The sequence below is a fragment of the Sturnus vulgaris genome, chromosome 3, assembly GCF_052056855.1.
Source record: "Sturnus vulgaris isolate bStuVul1 chromosome 3, bStuVul1.hap1, whole genome shotgun sequence".
NCBI classification, from domain to species: domain Eukaryota; kingdom Metazoa; phylum Chordata; class Aves; order Passeriformes; family Sturnidae; genus Sturnus; species Sturnus vulgaris.
Window position 1 is genome coordinate 110,876,456 of NC_142245.1, and position 12,800 is coordinate 110,889,255.

Below are 12,800 nucleotides of genomic sequence, written 5' to 3' on the forward strand. Positions count from 1 at the left end.
CACCGTGCAGAGCTGCCCCTGGAATCCCATCAACTCAGGCACACTCGCCGGGAGTGAAGTGTGTAGGAGCACACGACAAGAGGGCACACAACAAACACACAACACACGCGGGACACACACAGCCAGCCAGTGGCTCCTGGGACACGTTCCCCTGCCAGCATCCCTCGCTCTGCCCCGCTCATGGGGCACTTGGAGCCCCAAACCTTTCCACACCTTCACACACACGCAGCCCACGCCACACACAGCCTGCCGAAGGCTTTGTCCTGCAGGAACCAGCACAGGGTCACAGACACTCTCCAGCAGCACTCAGCAACTTTCCCAAGCCAGTGACACAGAGGTCACCTGGAGAGGCATTGGGAAGATCCATTTCCCTTGTTTATGGGAAGGGGAATGAAGCAGGTGTCTTTTCTTTTGGGTATGGTTTGGATCTTACCCTTCAGCCCGGGAGCTGCAGAAGTTCTCTTGTGTCAGTGCTGATATACCTTGATAAAGGAGGGCTGGTCCTGGGGGCAGGAGATATTTTTACATGTTCATACAATCTTTAAAGTTGGTTTCCTGTATCAAACCCACTTATTCGTATTATTCTGTTTTCCACCTTGCTTCTCCCAAGCCATTTTTTAACCTTGTTTACACTTGAAACTCTTACAGCTCTTAATATCTTTTAAAACGTAGTGTGGGTAAGAGGTTGGTCTTAGAAACTGCTGGGGATACCCTCACTCTTACTGAATCTCTTGGTTTATATTTAAAAATTCCTCCTGTTCTGTGCATGCAGGCATGTCTTTGTTTTCTTGGTATGAATGTTGTAGTGAGGGACATCTCGGAATTGTTTCTATTCGTGGTGTGAGCTGGCTTTATGTGGCTACCAACGTGATGCAAAGTTTGTTAACTTAAATGAGACCAAAAGAATAAATGGGAGAAAAAAACCTCAAAACCAAAACAGTACTTTCTATTTTTCCTGACAAATGTAGATTAGTTTTATCGTTTTAAATATTTAGCTGCTGATATTAATGAATGGGTCATGTGAGGATAATTTGGAGAACATTTTGAATTGCTTATAGACCTTTTGAAACTGAAAATGGGGTTAAACAGTACTGACAAAATCTGTACTGGTAACTGCTGGCTTCATGTATGATAAGGGAAAAAACTAAGGAGAGGCAGATTCTTATGTCTTCATTTTGTAACATACTCTAAACTTGCCAGAATTTCAGCACAGGACAGAAAATAAACTATAAGCTGGAGACTCCCACAAACAGCACGTGTAGATATAAATAATAGACTAATAAAAAGCATAGCATGCTATTAATATTTTATATAAGATCAATCTGTTGACATTCAGGCATGCTTATACTTAATAATGTACACAAGTACACAAGTGTCTGTATCCTGAAAAACAAAATAAACAGCACTTCTGCACTGTTGTCACCAGTGTATTATGATGTTTCCTTACATAGGTGCATGACATTTGCAGGTGAATGTCTTGGAGAAAGGAACTATGTTTTATTGAATGAATAAAAAACACTCATCATATTGTGGCTGTTACAATTAACAAATAAAAAATTACCTTGCAGAGTGTAAGGATGCACAAAATTATAGACACACATATTTTTTAAAAAATGTATTTAAAGTGTAAAAACCATCTAGTGACATCGATGGATATTTGTCTCTCTCATTCCTGATAAAACAAAAACGCTGCTAATGAAAAGTATAAAAAATATTTCAGAATATTCGTTTTATCAATGAAAGGATGCACAAATATTTTACTCTGATGGTGTAAGGGAGCCTTGCATTTCAGCAGGTGCCCAAGTAACTAAATCAGAATAAACCACCACACTCCAGCCACCCTATTGTTCTCTTCATCTGTACAAAGGGAACCTGCAACCAAAACAGACCCAGCTCTCCTCACTATGTGCATTATTGGGATTTTCATTGTGTTGACGAGATGGGTGGGTTAGAGCATGGCTCTGTTCTCCCTGCTGTCATCCCCACAACCCATCATCAGCTCGTGTTGGCATTTTGTACAGATGTGTGCTATTTGATGCAGAGACAGAAGTAGTAGAGGGAAAATACTCTCTCAATGTTTGCTCTGACTACCTTTTCCAGTATCATATAGCCTAAATTTTGTTTGTTCTAGGCTTAGGAAACAAAGCAAAAGCACAGTTCTCATGAAGGAGGACACTGTGTTGAGCATGAACCAGTCAGTCAGGAGGAAAAGGATTGGGTCCCCAAAGTAAACTAATAAAAACTTAGTATTTTGTCATTCCCCTTCCTCAGGCCACTTGAAAGTAATCATAGATTAGAATCATAGAATATTTTGTGTTGGAAAAGACCTTTAAAGGTCATCTAGTCTAACCCTTTGCAAGGAGCAGGAACATCTTTAAATACATCAGGTTATATTTAATCTCTTGAGGTGATCTGAGGATTCAGTACACAGCAGTTTTGGGCCCTTGCTCTCTCACCTAGATGAGGTCAGCTGCACAAAGCATCTCTATTTCCCACCCATTTTTATCTTGTGATCAATTGTATTTATTAAAATCCACATGAAGATGACAGATCAGAGGCTAAAACTCTGTCATGAATAAAGAAATAATTGAGTGGAATTGGATGAGGGAGAAGCCTGAAAGAAGGGATTGAGTGCCTGAAATCTTCCCTTCTTTATTTTTTTCCCTAATCTATCAGTTGCAATAGACACTGAATAATTCTCCCTTTGCCCTAAATCTTGTCCTGCCTGTTTCCAGACCTCTGTGGCTGTAAGAGCACAACCATCACGATTTACAGTCATCTCCAAAGTAGTATCTTATGGCAACAGATGAAGTCAGATCAGACCATGTAATCACTTCCCTTTGGGAATAAACAGTTGTCCTAAAAAGAGTCTGCTTAACACTCACAGGCCCATTTCACTTGGTGCTCAGAGCACAAAATCGCTGAGGCAAACAGCTGGATGATCCCACCAGTTATCTCACTGCCTGCCTGCTCCCCTTTTCCTTTTTCTGTCTTTGCTGTCGGATGAATGTCATGGACAACGAGTCAGGGACCACAGCTTTCCCTTCTTCAGGAACACTTGTGGGCACATTACTTTGCTGTTCCTGCATGAGGGTCTCTTCACTTGATGAGCTGAGGGGGTTTTATGTGTCCTGGCACCAGAAGTTAGTCTGTAAAGATTTCCAAAGCCAGTAAAAACTGCTGAGAAGAATAGGGATCTCCAGGCTGAATCACCAGATTTACAAAAAACATTATTTCTGCTCTGTTTTTTGAGGCATTATTTCTGCTTCATCTGCTGGTATCTTAGCATCCCACCTCTCAAATACTCTGTTATGACAAGTTTGGTTCAACAATTAAGTGAGGATTGACTTTTCCAGCAGCACCTACAGTGTTACTGTGTTGACGGGTAAAAAAGCTGATTGTTGCCACTCCTGTTTAGTTCACCTTAAAACATATCTTGTGATCTTCATGTTAAGCAGTGTTGCAAAATCATTTATCTACTCTAACACATGATCAGAAGGAAGGAAGGAATATTCTGAAGCATGTGTTTGACAAGAAACCTAATCCTTCATCTTCCTGTGTGGCTGCCCTTCTCCTTTCTCCTCTCTTTCCAGCAGCCCTCTATGCCTTTTTCTGTTTACCACGTGGTGCAAAGGCCAGGACTTCATCCATCTCCTCTCCAAGGTGGTGTTTGTGGTAGGAAATTCATGCCTTCAAAAATGCACACAGTTTGTGACAAAGACATATCTTCATCTGGAAAGCACCACACTGCTCTCTGTTGCTGTGTCAATGAATAATTAATAGAGTGAAATAATTATGTGCAATAGATTTTACCTTCTTGTAATTTGCTTCTTGTTCCCCATGTTTCTGGAAAGCAAATGACCTAGACTTGCTGATTTCTTTTACTTTTAACTGTACCTGGCTTACCTGGAATTGCTTTGGTTTAGATCATGTTGCTTAGGCATGATATTTTAAAATATTTCAGACTGTAAGCAACTTTCTACTAAATAGTAATAAGAAGTGTTCCAGTAAATTCTGCTTAGGGTAGGAGCAGCTGCAGGGGAACAGGTTTTTGGATTAAAGGAACAATTATTTATCTGGCATAAAGGGTGCACATACTGGCTTAACCTGGCAAGAAGATGAACTTTAATATGACACTGATTTCAGTACAGTCTCACTCGTTATAGAATCTAGAGACTCATTGAAGTAAATAAATATGTACACAGTGCTACTGTTTTCTTGACACGTATATATATATACACGTGTGTATGTGCATTGTGTGGCAGATGCCAAACAAACAGATCTACTCAGTGTGAACGCTCTTCACAAATGTACCTGACAGACCAGAAGTTTGAAAACGTTGCTTGAAAATATTTACAGGTTTCTGAGGAAAAAAAAAAAAAAAAAAAAGAAAAGAAAATCCACCAAAGAAAACCCAAACACACCAAAACAACACAGACCCAAAATTATTTCAGGCATGTGGCGCCAGATTTCTGTGTTTGAGCATACGAGCTCATTAATTGTAGCTTTGAGCTGTGTAAAAATGTGCATCAGTGCCCTTGATGTGCCTATATTTTGGTGATGCACGAATTGTCTCTATATCCTGTCTAAGAAGTGGACACTAATATCTGCCCTGGAACATAATTAGAAGTCATAAAATACCCTGCTGAATTGAGTCAGGATCTCACCCATCTGGGATTGATACCAAGAGATGTTCTTTTCTGGTGTTGCTGTCAGCACAAATGTTTAAATATACCTTCAAGAGCTGAAATATTTGGAAAGAAATTCTGTTTGCCTTATGTAAGCAAGGAATAGTCTGCATTTAATGAAGGTTCATCCTTCAGTCTGTCTCTGTGAGAAATGGAACAGAGTCACCTTAATTTTAAGAGGGCTGCACATGTAAGTTGATAAAGAAAAAGCTGTAGGATCTTGCCTAAAGTGAGCTTTTAATTGACATTCTATTCTATTCTATTCTATTCTATTCTATTCTATTCTATTCTATTCTATTCTATTCTACTCTAGTCTATTCTCATTATAGAATTTAGATTAGAAGCTAAAATTTTTAAGTGCAGCAAAGTGAGCTTTTGTAGTTAAAAAAGATTAAGGTGTTCACAGGAAAAAACAAACTATCAAGGTATCTTAAAAGATACAGTATGTTTCCTTTAAGCATGAGTGATGAGCACAGATTAATTCTGCTCTAAGAAGGTCTTCATGTCATCATCCTCACATAAACCATCTGAACTCCTTCTAGTAGTGCACTGAATTTTATGATATTTTGAATCACTGTCATATGCAGCTCATTCTTTTTTTTCTCATCTTTCCCCCAGGGAATAATTGTGCATGCAGTACTAAGATTCATTTCTTACACAGAATTTTTTTTTTGTTGTAGTCAGGTTGGAGAAGGCAGGTCAAAGAAAAGTGTTTTGTGCTTGGTGATAATATGTGTAAGTCCTTAAGATTATTTCTTTTTTTTCCTGGGAGTTTGTTCTACTCTCTTGGATCGGTTGCAGAGAAAGTTTTCTCTCTTTTTCTCTCATATTAACTTTAAGTTAAAAGCTCAGTTTTGCCTGAGGAGTTATTGATCACAGTCTTGACTGAAAGATTTGGTGATCATTCAGCAGTTTTAGATCCAGGCCAAGTAATTGCCACTCTCAAGAAATAAACAATTGCAGAGCTAACCTGAGATAAACTGATGTAACTCAATAGATTTCAATCGTTAATATTGGCTGAGGATTTGACCTAACTTTGGAAGGAATTTATGAGTTCAAAGGTGTGTAAAGCTGTTCTTGCTAGAAATCACTGCAAACCCATAGTGTTCTTGCATCTTTGTAATCCTAAATACAGCTGTGAGAGTTAAATTTAACATTTCACATTAGAACCAATGCCTTAATATTTTCACAAACTGTGTTTCTTTTTAATTGTGAGTGAGGGTTCAATCTTCTTTTTTTTAAATAATACTAGATTGGAGAGACCTTAGTGATAATTAGTAATTTTTTCAGAGCATGAAATCAAATTATATCAAATAACCATAACAAGGTATTTTGGCTGTAAAGCTTTTGAGATCTAATAATTCACTGTTCCCACACTGAAATCCCAACACATTCATTTTTCTCAAAACAACAATATTATAGAAAGCCAAACCACACACACCCTTAGAAAAACCAAACCCAAACAAAACCAACCACAAGAGAACCACAGAACTCTTCATGGTTGAGTTTGTCAAAACAGAGAAGAGCAGGTTTCCCTCACTTTAATATTTCCTTTTTTTTTTTTTTGTAGGTGGCACCTGTGTTGTGAACCCCACGGACCTGTTCTGCTCCGTTCCTGGTCGCTTGTCTCTGCTCAGCTCCACTTCCAAGTACAAAGTGACCATTGCAGAGGTGAAGAGGCGCCTTTCACCACCAGAGTGCCTCAATGCTTCCCTCCTCGGAGGGATTTTGAGAAGGTAAGTTAAAGGTGAGGATAACAGCTCCTAGACAATGCTGTAAATTTATTTATTTATTTATTTATTTATTTTTATTTTCAACAGATATGCTTTATTCTTTCCCCCTGCTTGGATAGGTGGTCATACTTGGGGTGAACAGAAAAGGATGGATCGGGAGGGAACACTGGGGAATTTCCAGTAAATTAGCAGGTCTACATTTTTCATCAAACTGATTTTTTACTTGCTTCCTCTGTTCAATTACTCATCAGACACGGAGAGATGTTGCTTGGACTTGTTTTGAGAAAAAACAAAAGGAAATTCAATGTGTGGAAAATGCTGGCTTGTAATAGCTTAAAATAATGGATAAAACTTCATTATTAAGCTTACATATTTCTACTATCTTGCGCAGCATATTTTCCTAGGGCCTATCTCTACATGGCTCATAGCCTTATTGTTTCTTGTCCTTGAATCTTCAGCATTCTTACATTTCTCCATCCTGAGATTTGCTTCCACACAGTTTTCTGAGTTTTATACCTTTTCTATTTCCCACAACAGAGATACAAATCTAAATTCTTGCTGAGAAACTATCTGAAAGAGAATTGTTTTACAATAGTTACAGCCCTCACTCAACAAAAGAATAAAACACCGAGGTGTAGGGATGCCTTTTTCTTCCTTTCTCTGCATGCTTTTCTGAGCACAAAAAAGATGGAATAAGCTGTTTTTACTTTTCTTGTTGTGAGATACTAGGGGAGAAGTGAATATTTAGGTAAAGTTTTGCCTCTGACCCTTCACTGACCAGAGCAGACACCTGCAGAGAGCAGGAGCAGAAAGAAGGATAGGAGCAGACTGTGCCTCACGTTGCAAGAGGAAAACTAGGAGGGAGCTGTAATTCAGGCAGGCACATCTAAGTCACGGTGTCCCCGAGGCGTCAGCTCAGATGGCACCAGCTGCTTGAACACCCTTTGATCAAAACTAGCTGGAAAGTCATGGGCGATTTCACTGCTGGCACTAACGGCCACACTGATCCTCGTGCTGATACTGAAAGTCATTTTAACCAGCCTGAGACATGCAGGCACTCCAGAGCTGACTCGAGACATCTTGGAGAATAATGACTCTACACCATAAGTTGTTGTCAAGGTATAAGTTCCATTTAACTGCCTCTGTGGGCATCAAAATCCAAAATCATCATCCACCAAAATTTTCTCCTCTATTTGCTTCATCCTGGAGAAACCTTCAGTTAATTTTCATTTTAAATACTCATGCTGCAGATTTCATCAATACAGTGCAAGCTATTATGGATTCAAGGGCATCGACTTGAATGTGGGGGCTCACTTCTCTGTTAAAATGCTTGAATGATCCCCACAGGTTTTTGACCCAGACTAAATAACAGGTTTTTGACCCCGACTAAATATCTCCTCTCCCAAATTAACTCTGGGCATGGTTCAGAAGTTTGCAAAAGCCAGGGACTCCTCCCTGTCTGCAGTTTGCACATGCTAATTCTGTTTTAGGAATCGGTGAGAGCAATTTGATTTCAAGATTTGGTCAGTTTATAACTGAGGGTTTCACAGCTAGAGAATAGGCACAAACATTCTGTATTTGACCAGGAAAGATGTAGGAAAACAAAATCTCAGTGATTGTTTGCCAGAGACCTTGAAGGCTTGTTTTTGCATCCTGTCAGCAGTCACTGGTTACCTATTTTCCCAAATAGCTTGCTTTGGGAAAAAAACTGTTCTTCTGAATAAAGAAAAATCTCTTTTCAGAAGATATTTCCTGACAAACAATGTGGCCAAAGTTGTGGTATTTTTTAATGCATAAAAACAGACATCCAAATGGTGATGTTCCATGTTTGGTTCTTTCCTCTGCCTAAAGGAACTCGAATATGAACCACAAAATATTTAGTTAATTATTTTTACTACTCAGTGATTATCTTTTTCTAAGCTGAGGGCCCCTCAATCTCATTTGGGGTTAATTATGTATTACTTGTACAAAAAGCAAAGGTGTAGACTCTTATCTAATTAATGGACAGGTCATTCATTTGAGATGGGAGATATCAGGGTTCCGATCACTGTTTTATTAATTGTTTCACCATTTTAATATAAGTTATTTACTGTCAGCTGGCTGCTGCATCTGTTTGAAAGATACAGGTTAAAATTCCCTCAGGCTGAGGGAGAATTTGAACCTAGATCTGCTGCATAAGTGGATTTGTCTCAAATGCTTCAAACACTGAGGTGCTGCAGAAAAGCAGCTGGGACACACCAGGACCCATTCTGTGAGCACAAAGGGATGTAGGTGTTTGTCACAGGGGCACAGATAACCAATGATGGCTGAGATTTTAACTTCAGCATTTCCTATTGCCTTGGCCTTCTTACTTGTGAGTTTTGGGCTTTGTAGACAACATTTCTGAGTACCCAGGTGTCCACATAAATTATAGAGGGACAGTTAGAGCTGGGTTCCACATAGACATCTACATTTAAGTAGCTATCTGGCTTCCTTTATTAGCCAGACAAGCCAGATGAGTAAAGTTCACTCATTGTGGATATCTGTTTAATCTAATTCTAGAAGGTCATGTTTCCCTCTAATTTGTCTTTAGAGCCTGATAAAAATCAGATATAAGTGTTTCCACTGTCAATATTTATATTTAGTCACTGTAATCCCAGGTGCCATGCCCAAATCAGGACACTGGGCTCCACTAGGTGGAAAGCTGCCTGAAGATCTGATGCCCCCATGACAGGCATTTAAATCTCTGCCTCTGCCAAGGAACCAATGTTAAAGAACCACCTAGAGCAAGCAGGACATTTAGAATACAGCTCTGAAATATTTCCCATTGATGTCACTACTGCAGGCATTACCCCACATATTTGTCAAAGAAGTATGTACAATTTCTAGGCCTGTATTAACATGAGGGAATGGTGCAGAATAATGACAAGTTTCTCTTTCCTGCTGTTCTCTCATGACAGAGCAAAATCCAAGAACGGAGGACGGTGCTTGCGAGAAAAATTAGACAGACTTGGACTGAATTTGCCTGCAGGAAGAAGAAAAGCAGCAAATGTCACACTCCTGACTTCCCTGGTAGAAGGTAGAGTCTCTGATATTGCAATAGAACCATAATTTCAATGTTTCACAGCATGCAACCCTTTCCAGCTATAGGGTTAAATTCCATACTCTGTATTTTGTATAAAGAGACCTGACTTGCCTAAAGTCACACAGACAGAGCGAGTGGCAAAGTGGAAGTTTATTCTGAGATGTCTTGGCTCCCAGCAAGTGTCTTGGTCCTGCAGTTTCCTCAGCATTGATTTATGCTTACAATCGATCATCTGAGTGTTCTTGTGAGAGAGATGAATGTTTTATACCAACTCTATAAGTAGGTTTGTTTATCCTACTTTTTTTTTTTTTTAACTTGTGAATTTCCTGGAGCTGGCCCAAAAATGTGATGATATTTTTTTTCTCCCATAAGAAAGCATAATATTTAGACAAGCTTTTTCCCCACACACATAAATGAATGAAATCTGTTTTCAGATAATATCTAGACAGGCTCAGGAGATACTTTCTTGGCCTTTATTTGTTGTTTAAATATCATTCTCCAAATACTGCCAGGCTCTTCAAACCTTCAGTTGGGAGATGCAGGTTCAAACCCCTCAGGCAAAGGGAAGAAACTCTACCTGCATCTCTTCTGTTCTGGGTGAATCCACTAAGTACCCAGTTTGTTGTCTGGCTGCGAGTAGCAGCTCTGGGAATTTCAGATCCTTCCTCCTTGATGCTGAGAGAACTCAGCTCATCCTAAAGGTCAATACCTTCTACAATCATAGCCTGAAAGGTCCATACAGATCCAGGCAAGTAGGCTGAGGTCCCAGCACATATTACCACAGAATTACAGAAGGATTGAGGCTGGAAGACACCTCAGGCCAATCTTTCTGCTCAAAGCAATTAGAAGAGCTTCCACAGGACTTTGTGAGGTTTTTATTATCTCAAAGAATGGAGACTCTTCAAGGCAGAAGTAGCATTGAATCCTCAACACTGGAGGTTTTCAGCATGTGTGACAAGGGACTGAGATTTTCAGGGCTCACTGAGTGGGGCTGCTCTGAAATACAGGTGTGTCCATATCACACCTGCCTGCACAAGAAAGCTTTCATGGAGTTACAGTCTTGGAAAAGGGACCAAGTTAGAGGAGCAAGGATTGTTCCCACCTTCAGGAATCTCGGGTCAGGGAAGAATAAACACAGCTGGGTTATTAGTAAACAGAGCAATGGCTTTAAGCTGAAAGATGAAATTATGAAGAAATTCTTCCCTGTGAGGGTGCTGAGACCCTGGCACAGGGTGCCCAGAGAAGCTGTGGCTGCCCCTGGATCCCTGGAAGTGTCCAAGGCCAGGGTGGATGGGGCTTGGAGAAACCTGGGACAGTGGAAGGTGTCCCTGCCCATGGCAGGGTGTGGGGGTGGATGATCTTCAAGGTTTCTTCCAACCCAGACCATTCCATGATTCTGGGATTCTATGTGGCCAGTTATTCATTCATCAGAAGGGACTGAGAGGGAGGTACCTGTCTGACAACTGCAGCCCTGAGGTTGGTGGCTGAGTACCTTTACTGTAAGTCAGGGTTAGATTCCTGCTCCCAGGAATGGAGCTGTTCCCACCTCCCTGCCCTTTATTCAAAGCCTGGAGCAAACCTGGTATCAAGCCTATGGTGTTGCTTCTGTTCATGGTGTGAGTCCTAAAGACAAACACTGATGTGCCTGAGCTGTCTTTTGCAGAGACTTTTTTGCCTAGGTATGATAATAATGGATATTATCCAATGGAATTTTTGAGAATGGCACCACCATGTTAACATTCCAACAGAAAACTAAGTGAAGGTCATTTCCTGTCTGTGTAACCAATTCTGGGTCAAACTTGGCAGTGCTCACTGAATTCTTGGTGGTATAAGCTGCTCTCACTTTGGACATTCAGATATCCCTTCCAGGTTGAACTAACTTACAGTTAAATTTCTTCAAGGAAAACCATCCTTCAATGGCTCCTGTGCTGGAGGAGGCAGGAATGGAAGGACACAGGCTTATTCTGGGGTTTAGAGAATCCAGACAGAAAGCAACATGAGCTTTTTCTGTGTGAAAAAAAATACAGAAATTGAAATAATAAAAATTTGTTGGTTTTATTAAATCTCTAAAATATCAGGTACACTCTGTGTACCTCTCCTAACAACCCAGGATTATGTCACCCTTGACTTCTTTAGATGGTTCTAAATTTGTTATCACTAAAGGTCCTCACAGTCTTCAATATATTGAGGTTTCAATATCTCTTTAAGTAAAAGCATGCCCAACTTCTTGAATATCTATGTGATGGAAGATAAGGCAAAATTAGTAGCATGATTATTGTGGTTATTGACCAAAACCAAATCAAAAATCTGTGACATGACTAATACTTCTTTTCCTCTAAAACATACTGAAATCATTAAGTTTTGGGGAGTCTGTTAATCTCAAGGACAACCTGCAATTTATTTCTGGGCTGTGGCTGTCATATGAAGGGCCAGATTTTATGAAAATTATTCTATGGCCTCCTGTTTCTTGCAAAGTTTCTTCTTCTGGAGTTCTGCTTTGCTGCAGGATGTTTACTGTTGGCTTGATCAGGTGGCATCTTTAGAGTCTTTGGATGGAATTGTTTGACAGATCGGTTCTGTTCTCTTTGTCTTCCACATAAATCAGCACAACGAGTGGAGAGGCAGACAGGGAGAATGAAGTCAGTGTTGCAGGGCTCTCCTGAGCAGTTTGGGGACACATCTCTGTGTAACCTGCAGGCGAGGGATGCCCTCTAGTGCCAGGACTAGATGGAGGGAAAGGTCATTTTTCTTACGAGCTCCAAAAGGAAAATTCCTACATATTAGCTGTAAAATAAAGGCTCCTTGAATAAATACTGGTATTTCCAAGGCTAAGCTTTACTGTGGGCTCCAAAGAGTCAAGACCTTCTCCAGTGGGAGCAAGGAAGGATGTGAAAAGAGGGGAGATGTCCCCTTCTGTTTGAATGGGTCATTTACAAAACATTAATGTGATTGCAGATGCAGGTAAAAGCGTGAATGATTTTTAAACCATCAGATAAAAAAAATAAATAAAAACTAACAAAAAATTCTATAGAGTTTGTTTTCCTGTCAAACCCGATTTAGACACTAAATTTCCTAGACATAGAATTAATGACATTCATCATTTGGGGACCAAAACTCTTGAGAAAAATAGGTCAGCGGTTTCTTTTTTCATCGTGCTCTCAACTATCACACTTCTCCCCCACCAGCCTTTGTTTAAATATCCTTCCACTTGTTCCTCCTCCCTTCTCACCCCACAAATAGCACAAACTTTCCTTCCACCTCCCGCCCGTCCCTCCTCCCCCCCGGGTACCATTTCTGCTGGGTAGAGCATCCGGA

General features: G+C 40.1%; 1 protein-coding gene across 1 annotated transcript in view; it reads left to right on the plus strand.

Moving 5' to 3' along the window:
• Positions 1-12,800, plus strand: part of TFAP2D (transcription factor AP-2 delta) — a 48,824-nt gene that overhangs the window by 10,208 nt on the left and 25,816 nt on the right. The window contains exons 3-4 of the mRNA XM_014872902.2: positions 6,259-6,424; positions 9,361-9,479. Coding sequence (XP_014728388.1) covers positions 6,259-6,424; positions 9,361-9,479 — 285 coding nt within the window. The remainder of the gene's footprint in view (positions 1-6,258; positions 6,425-9,360; positions 9,480-12,800) is intronic.